A 22,233-nucleotide genomic window follows, 5' to 3' on the forward strand; every position below is an offset into this window, starting at 1 on the left:
GTGAGGTTCAGCTCCCTGCCTTCTGGTTCAACCTTTTTCTGAGAAGTATGAATACATAGCTTTGAGTCCTAAGTATCCTCCTTATGGTTTACTTCCCTGACAACTACTGCAAGTTTATTTTCCAAACGGACATGGAAAACGTTCCTGCTGAATCAGAAGGAAGATTCCTGCAAGGCCTGTGTGCGGCTGCAGTACACAGAGCCCCACTGCCAAGCTGAGTTAGCTCAGTGGTGCCTCTTTCCAGCCCCAGCCAGGCCATAACCACTTCTGCAAACTGCACGTAGATAAAACTCCACCGTGTTAAGAAAGTGATTTCACCCTGCTACCTCGAGCAGCTTCCAACCAGCATTACTAGTGCTGGCAACATGGAGAGCAAGCGCCAGCCTACATCGGCTGAAAACGACAGAAGTGAAATTCGGATCCAGTAAAGGGGGGTAAAACCCCCTCGGTTTTTCAGTGCTAGAGTTGTGTAACGCTGTCCCCAGGGCCCGGGAGCGTGGGGCGGTTCCTGGGCAGGGGGGCACAGGGGGTGGCGGCCACGGCCAGGCCCGGGCTCTGCTCCACGGGGCAGGGGTGGCGGCACAAGAGGCCCCGCCAGCCCCGCTCTCTTCTGCAGGGTCCCTAGCGAGAGCTGCCCGGCTGGATCTCAAGTGTGAGCACGGCTGTGCCCATTGCCAGGCTGGAGGTCGAATGGGAATATTCGTGAGGTAAATCTCACACCCACCCGACCGCTTCTACGGCCCCTGAAAAAGGGAACAAAAACTCTACCTGCCACACAACCTTTTGCACTATCTTAACAAAAAGTAACATCAACACTAAATTACGTCTTTGTAAAAAAAAAAATAAAATTAAAAGAGCAGACAAAAAAAATTAAAAGAGCAGACAAAAAAAATTAAAAGAGCAGACAAAAAAAATTAAAAGAGCAGACAAAAAAAATTAAAAGAGCAGACAAAAAAAATTAAAAGAGCAGACAAAAAAAAATTAAAAGAGCAGACAAAAAAAAAATTAAAAGAGCAGACAAAAAAAAAAAATTAAAAGAGCAGGCAAATTCAATGAACAAAGCTTTAAGAGCACACACTGCAAAGCATCCCACCACCAACTCTACAGATTTCCTTACGGGAGGAAAACTTCAGGCTTACAAACAAAATAAATCCTACCAAAGGCGCTCGGTGGAAGAACAGCATTACCTTCATAGCACAGAATGCCGATATTGTTGTTCATCTTGTCCAAGTACTGGTAGTTCAACAGGTCCATCTTCATAAATAGCATTTATCGGGCTAGCAGAAGAGACCCGCTCGCCTGCGTTCGCCCGAGTTCAGGGGAGAGGAGGAGGCCGAGCAGAGGGTGCCGAGGGCTCTCCCGGCTTCCCAAACTTCACCAGCACAAGGCCCAGCCTTCGGCTCACCAAAACAGAGCGTACAGAGGAGAGCTGGAGCGAAACACACACACGCACGCTCTCCCTTCCCAACTTCGCGAAACTAAACTTTACTGTGTCCTTCAGTACAAAGAAGACTGTCTAAAAACTTTTCAAGTCTTTTTCCAATTAAAAAAAAAAAAAACTAGTAAAAAGGGAGAATGATTTAAAAAAAAAAAAAAGGGGGGGGAGGAAAACAGAGAGGAGGGAAGTTTCCTGGGACAAAGGCACGCTGGCGGTGCTCACAGCCCGCTGCGAGCTCCCTGCGCTGACATGCCGGCTATGCCTGGTATGGCTCCTATGTCAGCCGCTTCCCCGGCTGGGGCGGGGGGGGGGAGGGGGTCGCGCATGCCCCGTCAGCCCCAGGCTCCGCGGATGTCAGGGATGTTTGCTGCACAACATCAGCCTCCCAATGCTCCCGCGGCTGCAAAGGAAGGGGCGGCGGCGGGGGCCCGGCTGGCAGGGCCTGGGCATAGAGAGAGCCCGTGCGGCGGGGCCTGGGACAGGGGGGAGGCCGCAGAGAGGGGCCTGGGGCAGAAGGGGAGCCCACAGAGAGGGACCTGGGGCAGAGGAAGGGCCTTGGAAAGAGGGGAGCCTTGGAGAGAAGGACCTGGGATAAAAGGGTGCCCACAGAGAGGGGCTTGGGGCAAAGGGGAGCCCACAGAGAGGGGGTCCAAGCAGCAGGGCCTGAGACGGAGGGGCGTCTGGAGAGGAGCCTGGGGGAGCAGAGGTCCTGGGAAGCGGGGGGGTGGCCTGTAGAGAAGGGAGTCCGAGTGGCAGGGCCTGAGCAGAGGGGGGCCGCGCAGAGGGGAGCTCAGGCTGAGGAGCCCGAGCGGCGCCGGCTCCTGGCGGGGGAGCAGCGGGGCATTGCCCAAGGTGAGGAGGAGTGAGGAGGCAGGGGCAGCGCGGGGAGCAGAGGGGCCTCCTTTGGGCACGGGGCGGGAGCTGACTGAGAGCAACTTTCTGGTCAGGCTGCTGGGCAGAACTGAGCTAAATCCATCTGTTTAAAATTAATTCCCTCTCTTAAACGTTTGCTTAATTTCCTAGCATGGCCTCGGGCATATCCCAGTACTGCTGCAATGAAAAATAATGCTGTTTTACAGGAACAGAACAGCAGCTGTGGTATGATAAAGATAATTAAAGAAATGAAGCACAGTGGTTACACCTGTGTGCATGCAAACAGGTACCTGGTACTCACACACACAAAACTAAAATTCAACCAAGACACTTTTACATCTGATTTTTTAAATGCCCACCAGCAGTTAAATGTTCTGTGTTCTGGATTTTTAACAGCTGCTGAAGCTCCAGTTGAAGTGACTCCAGTGATGGGAGATTCTTATGGCTGTTGCTCTCACCTCAGGATGTGGTCTGCCCTTCCGCAGTCAGTCTCCATCACAAAGACTGTAGCTGCTCATACAGATGTGTATGACTCATCCTAAGAGGGCAGAACATCTCCATGGGTATAAGCATGTGCTAACTTAAAGGGTATCAACTTGCATTTCCTGCACCTGATCAGCACCTTAAGTCTGACTCGACAGAAAAACAAATACTAGGTAGGTTTGGACTCAGACAAAGTAAAAAAAGCTAATGGAATCCTAGTCTCTCTGCCCTTCTTGCCTGGTCATTCCTTCCCTTCTGGGACAGAGAATTTTAATTCCACAAGAGCAGAGTCAGGGGAAACCAATAACAAACTGTCATTTCCACCTTGAGAACTTTCCCCTCTGTTAGCAAAGGGGAGGATTGTACACTACAGAAAAAACTCATTTTGTCAAGGCATTTTGAAAATGGCTGCTTGGATGCTCAGGAGATTTCAGTGAGATGATGAGGTAATTTAGTTAAATTTCAGACTGAGCAATAAGAAATTCATCCCCAAGGAAGATTCATTAGAACCCAAATAAGGTTCCTCCTCACCTCAGACACAAAGGTAGTCCTGTCTTTGTACTTCAACTGACAGAGAATGTCCACCAACAGTGCTGAATTCAATACAGCAGGAAACATACCACCTAAAAGGGATTCTGCAATGCTGTGAAGATAAAGGTGAAGAAACCTGTGATTGATTATTTATGTGCAACAAGGGCACTCTCCTGATTGGAAGTGTCCTATTAATCTTTAAGTTTTTATACCACATTAAAGTCTCATGAGTACCTGACTCTGAGGTAACAGTACATCTGCCGGATGGGACCAAATAAAAAAAAGGTTGCAGCTGGGTTTTTGCCTGACAGGTTTTGTTACCACAAAAGCTGCAGCCAGACATCTCCAGACCAAAGTTGTGCATGGCATTTTCTATAAAGAGGAATGTTGTGGATAGAGAAGAGCATGAGGGGTTTTGAGCAAGGAGATCAGGAGTTTTAGACAACAGATCATGTCCTGCATACTCAAAGACAGCCTACACCCATGCTTCAGATTAAACCAACCATTTAATCAAGGGAAATCTTAGCCCTTTAAGATATAAGCTGCAATAAAAATCCAAACCTACAACATCAGCAAGAGAGGGACATTTCTTCAGCATGAAATGCAAGTTTCTTCCTTAAATGCATCAAAACTTTTGGAAAAACTCTTTCTGAGATGTACAGCTTAATATAACGGGCATTCCTGACTTTAAATTGATACAACACACTTGAAGGATGCCTGGGAAGGATAAGCAGAGAGAAATATTTTTCTCCAGTTTAAAATACTTCAATTTTTGTGGGATGTACAGGTGATGTGGAAGAAAAATCAATACCCTCATCTTCTTCAGAGCAGTGCTCTACAAGACAGGATTTGCACAGAGTGTGTTAGCCACACAAAAGGATTGTAGTTCCGAGTGCAATAAAAATTCCTCTATATTCAAAGATACATGTTTCTTCAAGTTGTTTGGAAGACCAAGGTTGGGTATTGTCTGCAAACCACTGCTCAGGAGTGCTGTCTAGACACTAATAGAGAAGTTAAGGCTTTATTAGACCAGTAAATACTGGTATACAGCTTTTAAGAGGGTAATGATCACTTTGTGATGTGAATGGCTTTCAGCAGTATGTTATACACTGTGATTAACACTTGCCAAATGTTGTGTATTGAACTTGGATGCTTCACATCAAATAATAATGAACTGGTACCAAACATGGGGAGCTTGATGAATTTCCAAATCAAAATCTCTACCCTGAGAGTAAGGCAATACTTAGTGAAAGAATAAGGAGGAAATATGAATGCAAATGTGTCTTGAGCATTCTAAAACCTTCCTTTGAAAGAAAATTTAACAACAAATTCAAGCCCAGCAGATGTTAATCTTAAATACTGACAGAGTCACTGTGAAATACTCTGTTCCTGACAGCAAAGAATTCCCAACAGCTTGAATCAAGCTGCTGTTAAAACACACTTCACCAGTCTGAGGTACCTGCCACTCAGCTGGAATCAATAATCACTGCAGCAGAGTGCAACATGCACAGGAAAACACACTTGACATGGAATAATTTTGGTTGGAAAAGACCTTTAAGAACATCGAGTCCAACCACTAATCCAGCACTGCCAGGTCACCACTGAACCACGTCCCCTCAGCACCACATCTGCACAGCTTTGAAACCCTTCCATGGATGGGAACTTCACCTTTTGGGCGAAAGACGTTTCCTCTCACCCTATCACTTGTTCCTTGGGAGAAGAGAACGATAGCCTCAAGACCTTTGTTAGTTCTCTCTGTTCTTCTACATGTTGATAGTTACAAACATAGTTATGTGCTGTAGTATCTGTGCTTCCTGTGAGCTGGAGTAGTTCCTGCTCAAGCTTTCCTTCTGCAGAGCAGCTAAACGCCCGTATCTATGCACAAAACACTTCAAACGCTGCACTTCTAACACAACAGCATCCTCTAGAGGCAGCTCAAAAGCCACAGGCGTCCTTCTGAGCCACCCTGCAACTAGACTTCTGTGCCACATAGGAAATCAGATCACAGCATCACAGGATGTTAGGGGTTGGAAGGGACCTCTGGAGGTCTTGCCATCCAACCCCCCTGCCAGAGCAGGGCCAGAGAATCCAGCACAGGTCACACAGGAACACATCCAGACAGGGCTTGAAAGTCTCCAAAGAAGGAGACTCCACAACCCCTCTGGGCAGCCTGTTCCAGTGCTCTGGGACCCTTACAGTAAGAAAGTTCTTCCTCATGTTGAGGTGGAACTTCCTGTGCTGTAGTTTACACCCACTGCCCCTTGTCCCATCACAGGGCACAAGTGAGCAGAGCCTGTCCCTGCTTTCCTTGACAGCCAGCCCTCAGCATAGACATTTATTAGATCCCCTCTCAGATGTGGTTCTAATTAGCCCATATAGGAGATAGCTCAACTTCTTGCTGATCTTCTGATTCAGCAAAAATCAGTCTTCACACAAGAATGCCTTAGCACAGAAGTATTCTGAGGCAAGCAAAGCAAACTAGAAGAAAATAAATAATAATTAAAATAGAGGTGGTTCTAAAGCATAGGTAAATCACCACTATCAAACCCTGGAGGCTAAATATGTATTTTGACAGCTCATCCCTGCACTGGGGTGGAGCTTGACAAAATTCTGTGCTGCTTATCTCCAACCACTGCAGGGAGGTTGGACTACATGAGCTTTAAAGGTCCCTTCCACCCCAAAGCAGTCTGTGAGTCTACAAATTCTCACAGTAAGCAAACATTACCACTCTTCCTCTTGCAGAATACAGCAGTGCACTTAGGAGAATAGGGTGAAGCAACCAGTGCTGTGGCCTCAAACAGCTCCATGTGTTTCCCCTGAGCTGGTTGATCTGTGGCCAGATGTACCAATGTCTCTTGGCACTGGGTCACTCTTGCTGCACTTCTTTCAGCTTCTTTTAATCTAAACAGAGTTTGGCTTATGGCTGAGACTGCTCTGCAATGCAGACCAAAGAAGGGCAGTCAGGAAAGTCACTCTGAAAGCAAACACCTGCCCCAGCTAAAGCACTGGTGCAGAAGCACTCATGGCTGAAGGGAACTGAGCATTCTTCAGATCAAAAGTGCTCAAGAAACCTACCTTTACAACAAGGCACAGTGCATGTTGAGAATGTGGTAGGTGATTGTCTCTCTGCTTACTAACTGCTGATAAAACTTTTGCACTATGAAAATGAATAGTCCTGGCTTACTGAGCAATAACAGGGCTCAAGATACAAATGAATCCTTACAATCAGGTACTGTTTTTCTACTTGAAATTTTGTGGGAGGAAATGGCAAATCTTTAATATATCCAGTCCCTAATATCAGATTAGACAGTAAAGACTTTACATGGTTTTTACAGCACCTAAACATAGACTCATAGAATGGTTTGGGTTGGAGGGGATCCTAAAGATCATCCAGTTCCAACCCTCCTGCCATGGGCAGGGACACCTACCAGTAGCTCAGGTTGCTCAAGGCCTTGTCCAGCCTGGCCTTGAACACCTTCAGGGAGGGGCATCCACAACCTACCTGGGCAACCTGTTCAAGTGTCTCACCACCCTCACTTTAAAGAATTTCTTCTTAATCTCCAGTCTCAATCTCCCCTCTTCCAGCTCAAAGCCATTGCACCTCATCCTATCACTACAAGCCCTTGCCAAAAGTCCCTCTGCAGCTTGCCTGTAGCCCTCTTCAGGTACTGGAAGGCTGCTCTAAGGTATCCCCAGAACCTTCTCTTCTCCAGGCTGAACAATACCAACTTTGCAGCCTGTCCCCACAGGGGAGGTGCTCCAGCTCCCCGATCATCTTTCTGGCTTCCTCTCTGGATCCACTCCAACAGTTTCATGTCCGTGTGCTGAGGGCACCAGAACTGGATGCAGTGCTCCAGGTGGGGTCTCAGGAGAGCAGTGCATAGGGGCAGAATCACCTCCCTCATCCTGCTCTCTCCCTGCTTTGGATGCAGCCCAGCACACAGCTGCCTTCTGGGCTGCCAGTAACCATTGCCAGTTTATGATGAGAGTTTTTCCATCAACTGACACCCCCAAGTCCTTCTCCTTAACACACACCAAGACGCTTTAGAAGACATTTCCAAGCAAGATGCCATGGAGGAGTCATCCCTTTCTCCCCTCTCTCTGCTGTCCTTAACCCTGCCCATCTTCAGCCTGTCCATCACCAGCCTCCCCTTGCTTCTCCTTACTCTGCTCTCCCACGGGTGCCTCTGCCTTGGGCAGCAGCACTGAATAGCCTGAGAAAACAGGTTTGGTGCAGCTTTACTAGCTTGGTCTAACTCCCTGCCACAAAACATCTTTCAGTGAGAAAATGCACGATGCTGGCCAAGAATCAACACCATAGAAGAACAATGTGCAAGCTGCTCTCTTGGACATGACTGAACTCTCTCTATTCTATTTCTCTGCTATTTCTACAGTGACCTATTTTAGAATCATGGAATAGTCTGGGTTGGAAAGGACCTCCAAAGGTCCAGTAAGCAGGGACTCAACTAGATCAGGTTGCCCAGTGCTCTGTCAAGCCTCACCAGGGATGGGGCCTCAACTACCTCCCTGGGCAACCTGTTCCACTACCCTCACGGTAAAGAACTTGGTCCTAAGGTAAAGAACTTGTTCCTAAATCCCGAATGATTTTGCGTCATTCCATTTTTGAATGGACACATCTGCTGCAGGTCCTGAGGGCAGACAGGCATTTGTGATAACACCACGTTGGGTGCCAAAAATAAAAAGTGTGTCGGTGTGAGCTGAAATTCCCCCCCCACCGACAATAACCAGGCTAGCCCAGTCTGGAAGCAAATGAAGGCTGTATTTACAAGCAGAGAAATGCAATGAATATCTACAAATGTACAAAATTCACAACATTTACAAATATATACAATCAACAGAAAAAGCACAACCGATCTCCCTTTGCTTCCCCCCAAGGGGACCCTTCCCAAAGGGGCCTCCCGCTCCCAGGAGCTTCCCCCTCAGACCCCCCTTGGACAGAAAGCAGAGTTAGTTAGAGCAGAAAGTTGTTAACTTAGCTGCCAAGGTCAGTACGTGTTATCTTCAGCCAGAAGAGAAGAAGAAACAGCAGCCAGACAGCCCAGCAACTGCCCCCACTGCAGAACACAGAATGTGCAGAGTGCCCACTTTGTTTTGGGTAATAGTTCTTAAACATTTCTATCTATCCAATGGAAGTGTTTAGAACAATCAGTATTTTGCTTTCTTACACCCAATAGTGACTTATTACACTCTTTCACTTTCTCTGTTTTGAACTTTGCAAGGAAAAAATTAAAAAGACAGTTTCAAACCATTACATATGAGCTCAATACTTTCAAAAGAGGAGATGGAGGAGTATAGCAAGAATACTTCGCCCCAGGTTTGACCTTTTTTCACCAAAAGAAGGAGCACATTTTAGAGAAGAGCTGCTAGGTGGCGATGTGCCTGAAGGAAAAATGAAGCTTTTCCTTTCCCCCGCCCCCCCCCCAACTGCAGAGCTGCTGCACTTGAGTTTAATTATTCCATTAGAACACATGGGGCAGGGGTGGGAGTAAACAAAAATTCTCTTTTAAGCAAGACAAAGTGTTTGATTTTAAATACATTTAGATATGATAAGAAAAATACAACGTGTTCAACATGTAGGAAGTTCAGAGATGCATGATAAGGACAATGATATTTGATGTTTCTTGCAAGCAGCTACATCAGCGGCTGTGCTTCTGAGAGCCACACAGAACTCAACTGATTGCTGAGTTAGTCCTTTACTAGCTAAAGATTACAACACTATGCCAGACATTATAGAACAGATGTGGTGCTGAGGGACATGGTTTAGTGGTAACCTATCAGTGCTGGGTTAATGCTTGGACTTGATGCTCTTAAAGGTTTCTTCCAACCAAAACAGTACCATGATTCTATAAGAGATGTCTTTGTTATCAGTGGAGTTCCTCAAGATTGAAATACCAGACTTAGAGCCAACACTAAGTTATAGCACAAGAATTTGTATATTCTCTTTCGTTCCTGTAATACTCTAACTTATGCAATCCTGCTTAAAATAAACCCCATAATATCTGGTCAGGAAACCTGTTTCTGTCTGCACATGTGTACCTACCTGCATCCACACTCACAGGCTGTGAGGTAACTCCAGTTTCCAAGCTGTTTGTTCCCTAAAGGACCAAGCCAGTGGGCATCCTGGTTTCAGTAGCCTACTGGCCTGATAAGAATAGAATTGTCAGGGAAACCAAAATCATAGTGAATCAGCCCAAGAATAACTAGGGGTTGCAAGGTCTTCTAGGACCCAGGAATGGGTGGTAATGGCTTGTCTGGACTAGGAGCTGCAAACAGATCTTATCCTGTATTGCTCATTTTTTTAAGGACACAGAGATATGCAAAGGCATATAATTGAAAATGTAATTTAAAAATGCAGATCACTTACTGGTGAATTTGCAGCAATTCAGAACCAACCATTTCACAGTAGATCCAAAAACTCCAAGACATTTAACAACTCAAAAACCTTTCAGTTAATGTGCTAAGGAACATGGTCAGATAATGGTTGGACTCAGGGATCTTAAAAGTCTTTTTCAACCAAAACAATTCTATGATTAGATAAATCAAAGCCTGCCCTCATCAGCAAGAACTCCCTCTCTATTTTCCAGCTGTCCCTCCATCACCCTCAGAAAGCTAAACGCACCATTCTAGTTTATCACAGACCATTTCCACGAAGGAATTGAGGAAAGAGCAAGAGGACAAACAGGACATGGAGAAAGGCAGGGCAGAGGCATACCTTCACTGCATAGCACACTTGGATTAGGTAGTTTGTTGGGTGTTTTTTTTGACAACAGACACATTTATTTCTCTGGGTAAAAACGTGAGGGGCACAGAAAGAAGCACATGATGCCTCTGGCAGTAACTGCTGCTCCAGCAGGTCCTTCTTGTCACCAGAAAGGAGCAGCCAGCAATTTAGGAAGCAGCCTGCTTTGCTTCCGTCAGTGGGATCATGATGACCCAGGGCTCAGGTATGCCTTTGCTCGCTTTCTGTTCTCTCACTGTGCCACAAGAGCTGAAACTGCTGGTTGTTTCAAAGCTGAAAGCGCTTTTTTAAAGTGTCTTAATGAGTGGTGAGCAGGGGCACACAGAGCACATGTTCCCCTGATCCTTCTGAACCCAGCTATTTCACAACCACCGAAGGCTGCAAGGTAGCACAGGCAATAAACCAGGTGAGCGCTTTCAAGTTCTACAAAGGGAGATCCATTTGTATTTGAGAAGTGGTCAGCAGCACCTGATTTATCTTGCCCTCACTCTTTGACTGCTATTCAAACTGAACAGCAGGACAGGGAGTCAGGTTTACCAAAGATGTTTTGTCATTTCTCAGTGGTACCTTGCCATTCACAACTTGCTGGTGCTTCCCTCTTCACATTCTCTTAAGCTGGGCTGAGAACACTTCGAAACTGCAGCTGGAATACATGACAGATAAATCTGGTTTATCTAGACTGAAAAATTGTTATTTGCTAATTACAGTCTTGATAATCTTTCCTGTTATTTGCTTACCAATTTAAATTTCTGAAAGGTTGATGATAATCACAAATGTAATTTATCTTGGAACTACAAAGAGGCTCAGACACCATCAGAGCCTCCAGATACAAGCAATGAAGTATTAACTTTGCAATGCCCTAAGAGGGTATTAACAGGGCAAAGAAAATACTTTGTATTTTTCCAATACGAGACATGAGAAGGAAAAGAAAAAAATAAATTAAAAAAGAGAGTATTAAAGAAACAAAGCCAATTCTAAGGCAGCTTGATGCTCAGACATCTAAGCCACTTCTTACTTAGCAAAGTTAGAAGCCAGACCATGTTTAGAGGCTGTATTTCGAAATTACTGTGCATCTCCCTCAGCTTTGGGAAGAAGCAAATCCAGTTTCAAGAAACCACTAATTACAGGGTTTAGGAACAAAACAAAGAGCTCTAAGGTTGCTGAAGCCTTTGACGAGATGTCCCTTTTATAGCTAGCTTGGTGAGACACAGGATACACTCTCGGGGCCTAATTCAACTTAGACGCCAATGTATGTAAATTATTTAATTGTGAGGAGCTGACATTCCTTGCACGCAGACTCAATATCACAGGCAAGATGGGCAACAACCTTATAAATGAGATAAAATCATGAAGCCCAATGCTATCTGGCTAAGAACCATGCAGTAAAAAATCAATTAGAACTTCTGTTGCAAAACAAATTAATTTTTTGGCTTTTAAACATTAAAGTAATTACTTAGCCTAAATGTTAGGATGAAAATGTTAATAAGTACCTATTACTGAGCCCAACTACTTAACTTGCAACCTACTACTTCATTAAATTAAAATGAAGTTTCATTCAAGTCCTAAGACTATTCATTTCCAATTGAGGGTCTTGTTCACTGCTATATAAAAAGTGTTATTTTACCTTAATAGATCATTTTACCACACTATAAAAACCCCCAAACCTAAACACACAGTCATTTGTCCCAAAACTGTAATGGCCACAAAACTCCAGCTACTTAGAGGTGGCTCCTTTTGCTCTCATTGCCTCTTGCCCTGAAAAGAGTCTGCTCCAACCCTCTTACCCCCTGCCCTTTAGATATTGATAAGCATCTAGATATAGGCATAGATCTCACAGATCATAGAATGGTTCAGATTGGAAGGGATAAAGATCATCTAGTTCCAACCACCCTGCAACAGGCAAGGACACCTTCCATTAGCCCAGGTTGCTCAAGGCCCTATCCAGCCTGAACACCTCCAGGCAGGAGGCATCCACAACCTCCCTGGGCAACCTGTGCCAGTGTCTCACCACCCTCACTGGAGAGAATCTCTTCCTAATCTCCAGTCTACCTCTAACCTCCTCAAGCTTCAATCCATTCCCTCTCATCCTGTCACTACAAGCCTTTGTAAAAAGTCCCTCCCCAGCTTTCTTGTAGCCTTCTTCAGGTACTGGAAGGCTGCTCTTAAGTCTCCCTGGAGCCTTCTCTTCTCCAGGCTGATCCTCCTCAACTGTCTCAGCCTGTGCCCATAGGGGAGGTGCTCCAGCCCTCTGAATATGGGCATAGATACATTGGCATAAACCACACTTAGCAAAAATCTGCATGGCCATGCACCTCAAGGACAGGGGAAATAATAAATTTAAAAACAGCCCCACAGCACACAACCATAAACTGCACCAAAGTGTTCTTGACAGAGAACAAACTTTCTTCACTCACATCTCTGCAAATTGTGACCATAGGGTTTGAAAGCACAGGTCTCATGGAAACCAACCTCTAGAATTCACTGTGCTACAAAACTACAGGATATTACCTAAATCTCATTTGCTTTTTAAAATGCTGCTGAATTGAGGAGCAACTGAGGGAACTGAGGTTGTTTAGTCTGGAGGAGAGGAGGCTGAGGGGAGACCTCATTGCTCTCTACAACTCCCTGAAAGGAGGTTGGAGTCAGGTGGGGGTTGGTCTCTTTGCCCTAGCATCAAGTGACAGAAGGAGAGGAAACAGCCTGAAATTGTGCTGGGGAGGTTTGGAGATTAGGAACAATTTCTTTCCTGCAAGAGTGGCCAGGGATTGGAAGACGCTGGCCAGGGAGGTGCTGGAGTCACCATCCCTGGAAATGTTCAAGAAATGTGTGGCCATGGCACTTTGGGACATGCTTTAGTGGCCATGGTGGTGAGGTTGATGGTTGGACTCACTGATCTTCGAGAGCTTTTCCAACCAGAACCATGCTGTGAAATCTCTCTCAGTGGACACAACACAGGCATCAGCCAAGGCTGCTCACACTTCAGAGGGACATACTACAAAGCACCCTTTATATAACAGCAAATCTCACCTGGCTGGGGGAGTCTGCAACACCTGACTGTTATCATTCCTTTTGTGCACATAACACACATAAAAGATGAGTCACCACTGACACAAACGTTTGCTTTCACAGACCCAGAGCATGACGTTTATGAACATCGTGGGGTACCTTGTACATGCAAGGGTCATCAGCATGCCTTACAATGAAATAATTGTGTGGTTCAGGGCGGGTGTTGCCTCTATAATTTCCACATGTGGCTTGTAAATCAGAAGCCTGTGTATGCACATAGCATGCTGGAAGGCTGTGGAGCTTAGGACTGGTCCCAGTGGTCCCCTTGTTTTCCATAAAGCAATGAACAGATTGCAGAGAGACAACAGTATCCATCTCAAATGAAAATATTGTGTTAGTGCTAATGGTATTTATACAAGGGGAATATCCATCTGTCTGAGGCCTGCAGTCAGAAACTTCAGAAAAAGCACCTTTTAAAATACCCTAACATAACAAAGATCCCCTCTGCTGCAGCCTGCTGAGACCCCACCCACAGCATTGTGTCCAGCTCTGAAGGCACCAACACAAGAAGAACATGGATCTGTTAAAACAGGTCCAGAGGAGGCCACACAAAGATGATCAGAGAGCTGGAGCACCTCTGCTGTGAAGACACCCTGAGACAGCTGGGACTGTTCAGCCTGGAGAAAAGAGAAGGTTCCAAGGACACATTAGAACAGCCTTCTAGGATTTGAAGGGGGCTACAGGACAGCTGGAGAGGGACTCTTGACAAAAGCGTAGGGTTACAAGACAAGGGGTAATGGCTTCAAACTGGAAGAAGCTGGATTTAGGTTAGACATTAGGAAGAAATTCTCCCCCATGAAGATAGTGAGGCACTGGAACAGGTTGCCCAGAGAAGCTGTGGATTCCCTAACCCTAGAATTGTTCAAGGTCAGGCTGGATGGAGCTTTAGCAACATGGTCTAGAAGGAGGTGTCCCTGCCCATGGTAGGGAGGAAGGAACTAGACGATTTTTAAAGGTCCCTTCCAACCCAAACCATTCTATGGCATTTGCAGTTAGCATCTCATTGTGGGAAGATTCATTCTCCTAACAAAACAAATGCTTCCCCACCACCACCACTAATTCCATCACACAAACCCTAAAGGAGAATCCTAATATCACTGATACAGCTGTACTGCAAACCTGATTAGCAAAATTAACTAAGACCATGAATGTATTAATTAAGAGTTAAGTAATGCCCATATGCTAGTGTGGGACTGGAATTCAATTGTCCAGATGCCCACTGCAGAGCACTTCCTGCACTCTGCCTTTTCACAGACCTAGGACTTGGCAGGACAGAGAAGACATTGTACTTCACTCCTCAGTTTTGCCTTCCTCCCACAGTGTAAAGTTATGGCTCACACTTAACCACATCAAATTCCATTTTGGAGCATGGTTAGAAACTAAACCAATCCAATCCCAGTAGAAGCAAGGCAGGAGAGAACTACTTCAGTTTTACAATAAGGGTCAACTTTTCCTAGCCTTTATTTCAGGGGAAACATCCTGTTGCTATGACATCACTCAATACAGCAAGCATGGGGAAGAACACAATCTGCAGTCTAGTTCACTAAACAAAACCAAAACTTTACTATTTGCCCACAATTCTTACAAAAAGAGAACACAAATTCTTTACCAACTCTTGTTTTAAGACTGCCAATATTTTAATTCTCCAGCCAACTCCAGAATGTCATTTACTTAGCCATAAATAATGAGAAAACCATTAGAAATGATTTTCACATCGAGACTCACAGAATCACACAATTGTTTCGGTTGGAGAAGACCTTTCAGATCACTGAGTCCAACTGCTAACCCAGCATTGCCAGGTCACCACTCAGCCATGGCCCCTCATGGTTCTGAAACCCCTCCATGGATGGGGACTCCACTACTGCCCTGGGAAGCCTGGTCCAGGGCTTGACAACCTTTTTAGGAAGGAAATTATTCGTCATGTCCAACCTAAACCTGGGGCAACTTGAGGCTATTTTCTCTTGTCCTTTCACTTGTCCCTTGGGAGAAGAGACTAACCCCCACCTGGCTGCAACCTCCTTTCAGGGAGTTGTAGAGAGTGAGAAGGTCTCCCCTCAGCCTCCTCTTCTCCAGGCTGAACAACCCCAGTCCCCTCAGCTGCTCTTCACAGGACTTGTTCTCTAGACCTGCTCCAGCATCTCAACATCCTCCTTTTAGGACAGGAATGGGGAGTCTTTTCTTGAAGTGATTCTTATGAGTCAGGTCCAAGACCCCAGTCAGGCAAGATTCCTGTGGTTTCAAGCACATTTTCAGTCATTCACTTAGTACATTTTGGGGAGGAAAATGGTAGGGCAAAAGTCTAATTACAAAAAGTCATCTTACTGCCAAAAAATTCTGGGCTTGCTGTTTCCAGAAGTTAGAGAAATTTAAGTACTATATGAAAATGATTGCTCAGGCTGGGTCAGGATAATTAACCAAGGAGTCCTATCATTGGTCTGAATTGCTGATTTGTTAAAACAATGATAAATGAAGAGACAAACAGACAGGTCATGCATCAACAAGCATTTCACCACACACCAAAGTACAATACTGCATCCTCAAAGGCTCTTGCTTTACAGCCGTAATATTCAGCATAACAGAGTTCATGCCAGTCTTGGTGATCAGTCTAGCAGAGCAAGACACATTGGAGCAGCCCTGGCTGAACTGATCCATGAACTGCATGTAAAGACCAGAAGGAACTGTGGTTTGTGCCAGACCTCTTAGCTGAGCTGATTTCCTTTGGGTTTGTAGTAGCAAAAAGGTTACAAAACCACACTAAGTCAAAAACCCTGGGCTGGAGATGTCCCTGCTGATTGCAAGGGAGTTGGACAAGAGCTGGGGTCAGAGTGGCTGGAGAGCAGCCAGGCAGAGAGGGACCTGGGGGTACTGGTTGACAACTGCCTGAACATGAGCCAGCAGTGTGCCCAGGTGGCCAAGAGAGCCAATGGCATCCTGGCCTGCATCAGGAATAGTGTGGCCAGCAGGAGCAGGGAGGTCATTGTACCCCTGTACACAGCACTGGTTAGACCACACCTTGAGTCCTGTGTCCAGTTCTGGGCCCCTCATTTTAAGAACGACATTGAGACACTTGAACGTGTCCAGAGAAGGGCAACAAAGACGGGGAGAGGTCTGGAGCACAGCCCTGTGAGGAGAGGCTGAGGAAGCTGGGACTGTTTAGCCTGGAGAAGAGGAGGCTCAGGGGAGACCTCATTGCTGTCTACAACTCCCTGAAGGGAGGCTGTAGCCAGGTGGGGGTTGGGCTCTTCTCCCAGGCACCCAGCAGCAGAAGGAGGGGACACAGTCTCAAGCTGCGCCAGGGGAGGTTTAGGCTGGAGGTGAGGAGAAAGTTCTTCACAGAAAGAGTGATCTGCCCTTGGAATGTGCTGCCCAGGGAGGTGGTAGAGTCACCATCCCTGGAGGTGTTCAAGAAAGGACTGGACGTGGCACTTGAAGCCATGGTTTGGTTAGTCATGAGGTGCTGGGTGATAGGCTGGACTTGATGATCTCTGAGGTCTTTTCCAACCTTGCTGATTCTATGATTCTATGACCTCTGAGGATCCCTTCCAACCTGATGCAATCTGTGAGTTGCTCTCCTCTTTCCATTAGATGTCTTAGGAAGCTGTTTTCAGGATAAATATATTACATATGAGTTTTAACATACAAAAATGTTTAAACAGTATCCCAATGATGAAATACATGCAAGTTAAGAAGTGCCAGGAAAAGGATTTCTGAGGGATTAGCCTGACATGCAACCCTTCCACAACTATAGTGCACAATGTGATTACCTCGCAGGCTGTATTCCCACAGGACCTCACCTCATGTTGTGTAAAGAAAGATTTACTGGCTCTGGTCCTGAGTAATGATTGAATTAAATCATATCAAAAGAAGTGTTACAAAGATTAATTAAATGTTTATGAAGCTCTGTGGCAGGGCAGTGATAAGTACCACACAAAGACCTGCAAAGGAATGGAATAATCCTACCCACTGAGCTTTGTGTGAATGATGGGCAGGAAATACAGTTGAGGATTCCCACTAAGCAATGCAGAAAAGCCACCCAAATATCAAATAGTTCCTCCAAGCAGGTACTGCGAGCAAGACTAAGGCCTCATATAAAAAATGGCCTGTGATAAGGAGTGCTCTAAACCATGGATTTTTAAGCCAGAAGCTGAATTTAGTCACCATCTTCATCCCATCACCCTCTCTGATGCCTACCTCACTCTGCTCCTCTGGCTGGGTCTCTTACCTGAGCCTCAGACACCCACATTCAGCTCCAGCACCTTTTTACTAGTACCTACTTGCCCCAAACTCTTGCCCAACCAGTCCCAACTCCCACACTCTCCTGCCAGCATCCCTTCCTGCCTTCTGAAACATGCTTGCTGCTCAGACTCCTCTCCTCACCCTGCTCTCTCCTTACCACTTCAGGGCTCACCCCAGAGGAGCACAGGCTGGAGATACCCAGGCCAGGCAGCTCCTTCTCCAGCACAGCCAGCCCTGGCCCATGTCTGAAGCTGGCTACCTTTCCCCTCCTGCCCTGGGCAGCCCAGCCCAGGCAGCTCTCCTTGCCTTGGGCAGCAGCATGTTCAGGGCTGAAACAGTGTGGAAGTGCCAACACCTCCCCACTTCTTAACTTCAACAGAATTTCAGACAGGCAGTACACTTCAGGTGCCTCCTCCAGAATGTGTCACTAGAATTAATGGGAGTTTTTCCAATATGGATAAATAATCCTTTCCCCCCTCCTTTTATTCCCTGCATTATTTCTTTTGTTGTTGCTGGAAGGAGGGAACTCATTCTGAATGATGTTACAGGGAAACAGCTTTATAAAAACCAAAGAGGTTAAATAAAAGACCTGAGTGCCTTACTCTAGACCTTTAGCATGAGGGGGAAAGAAAGAATAAATCACCTCTCAAACTGTTGAAGTCCATTGAATATATGATTGAGATTAGGAATTTACAAAGCATCTAGTCACTAAAACCAAAAAGCCCAGCCATGAGCATAATCAGTGCTCCCTATTCTGGCTGTGTATTTGTCCTTCTCTATGTTCATTTGTGTATCTACACTGACTGCTATGAACCAGTTTCATTTTCTCTAAACCACCATTGCCTGCCTTTATTAAAACAGAACTGATGGGAAACACATTTCCCCATGTGTGCTATTGGCTTAATTAAACACAATCAAATAAATAAATAAAACCTCAGCAATACACAGCTTAGGCAAAGAGAGTTGAGCTCTTTTCCTGGGTTTGGAAAGGTTTCATTATATTTATCAAACTATTAATTAAAGCAGCTACTCTACTAAATCATTCCACACTTTTGCATTTTAAATTGCATTTTAAAATACACTTCTCAACGATGCCACTCAGTGGAATAGTAAGTGTTAAAACAGGGCTAAAAAAAGAGTCATGATTATTTTCTAGTTTTTGATCCACATATACAGAAATCAGAGCCCCCCATAAAACAATGTCAAGATCCTGTATCCAAGAACACAAAGCAAACATTGCTACCAAAATTAATTCTATTAATGTGTAAGAGGATCCAAAATTAACTCTATTAACTGGAAGAGGATCAGTGAAACAATTCACTGCACCTCCTGGAAGTCAGAAGGTATCTGTCACACCAAGCAATAAATCCCTGTGATGCCCATGCACATGTTGTAGCTACAAAGCACAAGAATTATAGAATGGCTTAGGTTGGAAGGAACCTTAGAGATCATCTGCTCCCATCTTTCTGCCATGGGCAGACACACCTCTCAACCAGACTTGGTTGCTCAGGGCCTCATCCAGCCTGGCCCTGAACACGTCCAGGGAGAGGGCATCCACAGCCTTTCTGGACAACCTATTCCAGTCTCACCACCCTCGAGTACTGAAGAACTTCTTTCTAAGATCCAGTCTAAACCTGCTCTCCCTCAGCTTAAGACCATTCCCCCTTGTCCTATCACCAGCCACTCAAGGGCCACTATTTGCAGTTAAGAGAAGTGCAACACCACCAGTATCAGTTGCTGGTTCCCAGCACTCTGTCTCTTTGAGCCCTTCCTCTGATAGTCATTCTGGTTGTGGATTCAAACATCTAAGTGGTGAAGCTGTATCTAGAGAAAAAAGGGCAATCCAAAGGGGATCTCCACACACAGACAAACCATGTTCAAGCTGTCCCAGCTTCAGCTCCCAACACATCCTCCTCAGCCCATGTGCTGCTCTGCCAACCCGACCTGAGCGCAGGCGCTCCCCTCAGTGGCTCCAGGGCAGGGCGAGAGGAGCTGGAGGCAGCAGCTAATCCCAGCTCCTCTGCAGCACACCCTCCTGCCCACTCCTGCAGTGCCATGAAATGCAAATCACCACAGCTGTGGATAAATCACTACTTAAACCCACAGCACTGGAAGCGTAGAAGCCATGCAAGTATCACAGATATGTGTCTCCAGAAAAATCATGTGTGGCAGAAGCGTGCCAGCACTGGGGTCAAGAGATCAAAACCCTCAAGTGGGACAGGATGGAACTTTCATATTTCCAAACATGGCAACACCCCATGCTCAGAAAGTGAAATAAGGAGATTCCACTACTGCAAAGCTAGAGCCTAGCAGTGACCTTGCCCCTTTTTCCTCCCCATCTTGATGTTGCAACTGCTTAATACTGCAAAGTTTTGCAACAGTGATGTTTTTTTTCAAGCCCTGTTTCTCCCCAGGGCATCTGAAGAAATTGCATACCATTTATTTTTATTATTTAAGCCTTTAATTCTAACAGATAAACAAACAAACAAAAAAATCACCTCAATTATGCCTCAAAGTGAGTCCAAAAGGTTGAAACTAGAAAGCAGTAAAAACGTTTCAACTGAACAATTCTGAAGGCGAGTCTTGAAGTGCTAAATTATTTGGGTTTGGCAGAGCACAGTACATTTAAAAACTGCGTAGATGGATAAATACTGTAAAAGTACAATTTCTTCTTGGGTATCTCACTGAATGAGGGGCAATGGTTTTAAACTCAGGCGGGGTAAATCTAGGTTGGATGAAAGGAGGAAGTTCCTCACAGTGAGGGTGGTGAAATACTGAACAGGTTGCCTAGAGAGGTGGTGAGGGTCCCATCCCTGGAGACATTCAAGGTTAAGCTTGATGGGACCCGGAGCAACCTGATGTCCCTGCTCACTGCAGGGAGGTTGGACAAGATGACCTTCCAACCTATGATTTAACCATCTGCTGTCTCAGGACAAATTCACTATCTTGAGCTTGCTCTGAAGTCACAGAATGGCAGGGCTTGGAAGGCACCTCTGAAGGTCACAGAATCATAGAATCAGTCAGGGTTGGAAGGGACCACAAGGATCATCCAGTTCCAACCCCCCTGCCATGGCCAGGGACACCTCACACTACATCAGGCTGGTCAGAGCCTCATCCAGCCTGGCCTTAAACACCTCCAGGGATGGGGCCTCAACCACCTCCCTGGACAACCCATTCCAAGGTCTCATCTACTTCAATCCCCCCTGCTACAGCAGCATCTCCTACAGTACATCACAGATATTCCAACAGCCATAAAACAAAACTGAAGGAATTATCATGTGGAAATATTTATTCTAGACAACCTAAGAGGACATTTTCTAATTACTTTCCACAGAGAAGAAATGCAACTAAATTAAACTAACCCCAGCATTTTTGTTTTAAAATGCTTATTAAAAAGGTTCATTTTCTAACATCTCATACAGAGAACAGATTAGAAATCTCCTGTGCACAGAACTGCTGTCTGTAAGGTACCCTGCAAACAGGAATACACCCAGTCTCCTCCTGAGGCAAGCAGCATGCCTACATGGCAGCTGGAGAAATCAAGGCAGGAGGATGAGACTTCCCTACAGGCACAGAACTAGCCAGCTCCTGACTCCCTGCACTGGGCCAAAGACCACACCTTGCTTTCACCCACTGGAGTAATTAAAAATGAAAGGATTCTTCATCTGTATATCCTTTTCAGGCAGAACCCGTCCGACTCGTTCATTTACTGACAATGTATTGAAGAAGGCACAGGCAGGCAGCCAGTGGAGAACCTTTATTAAAAGGAGCCTGCTGCTATGTGTTTCTTGCAGCCTATCTACCTTCTTTCCTTACTCCAGACCCTACTTGTTCTGCAGACCATCACTCTCTTCAGTTTTGGATGAGGGAGGACAGAAATTGTGTCAGTTTCCTGTCCTAAGGAGGGAATGCCTTCTCTAAACTTTGCTTACAAGAAGACAAAGACATGGATTCAGTCATCACAAACACATGTAGGACTGTACTGTTCCTCTTTTTCTGATCAAAGCAGAATGAAATGTAGTTAAAAAAAAAAAACCCTGCCAAGCAGTAGAAATCCCCAGAAAAAGCACTGGTGAAGCTTAGATCTTCCAGGGACCACAAGAAGATTTGGTCTCCTCACAAGGAAGAGCAGCAAGCATTTAACCTCTGCAAATTCAAGTACACTGACACAAATGAGTGCAGGCAGCTGTCTCCTGCCTGTATGTCCTGACTCGCAAGCCTGAGATTGCATCAACTCCAACCCTGCTGCGGCCAGCCCTGGGGAAGCTGGGTGAATTGCACATCTTCTGACACTCCTGGATTCTTCTTGGGAACCTTTACACATCTCAGGGAGCACATTCTGATTGCTAGCTGTAACCAGAAAAACCATGGTCTAACTTGGGTCCCCGAAAGAGGTCCTTCCACAGTTGCTTTGCATTTAGATTGGGCCATGTCTGACTCTGCCATGATCCAATGTAAGACTTGTGCACTTGCAGCCCAGAGAGCCAAGCAGAGTCTGGGCTGCAGCAAGAAAAGTGTGGCCAGCAGGGCCAGGGAGGGGATTCTCCCCCTCTACTTACCTCTGGTAAGACCCCACCTGGAGTACTGCATCCAGTTCTGGAGCCCTTATTACAAGAGGGACACAGACATGCTGGAAGGTGTCCAGAGAAGGGCCACCAGGATGATCAGAGGGCTGGAGCTGCTCTGCTATGAGGACAGACTGAGAGAGTTGGTGCTGTTCAGTCTGGAGAAGAGAAGGCTCCGAGGTGACCTTCTTGTGGCCTTCCAGTATCTGAAGGGGGCTACAAGAAAGCTGGGGAGGGACTTTCTAGGATCTCAGGTAGTGACAGGACTGGGGGGAATGGAA

The 22,233-nt window shown here is 45.8% G+C and overlaps 1 protein-coding gene across 2 annotated transcripts in view; it reads right to left on the bottom strand.

Moving 5' to 3' along the window:
• Positions 1-22,233, bottom strand: part of VGLL4 (vestigial like family member 4) — a 90,588-nt gene that overhangs the window by 43,971 nt on the left and 24,384 nt on the right. The window contains exon 1 of one of the 2 annotated variants that reach the window (XM_054387478.1): positions 1,188-1,269. The exons of the other annotated variant lie outside the window; for it this stretch is intronic. Within the exon in view, the coding sequence (XP_054243453.1) occupies positions 1,188-1,269 (82 nt within the window). Of the gene's footprint in view, positions 1-1,187; positions 1,270-22,233 lie in introns of those variants that run through there. 2 annotated transcript variants of the gene reach the window in all.

Source organism: Indicator indicator, chromosome 15, assembly GCF_027791375.1.
Source record: "Indicator indicator isolate 239-I01 chromosome 15, UM_Iind_1.1, whole genome shotgun sequence".
Classification (NCBI taxonomy): Eukaryota; Metazoa; Chordata; class Aves; order Piciformes; family Indicatoridae; genus Indicator; species Indicator indicator.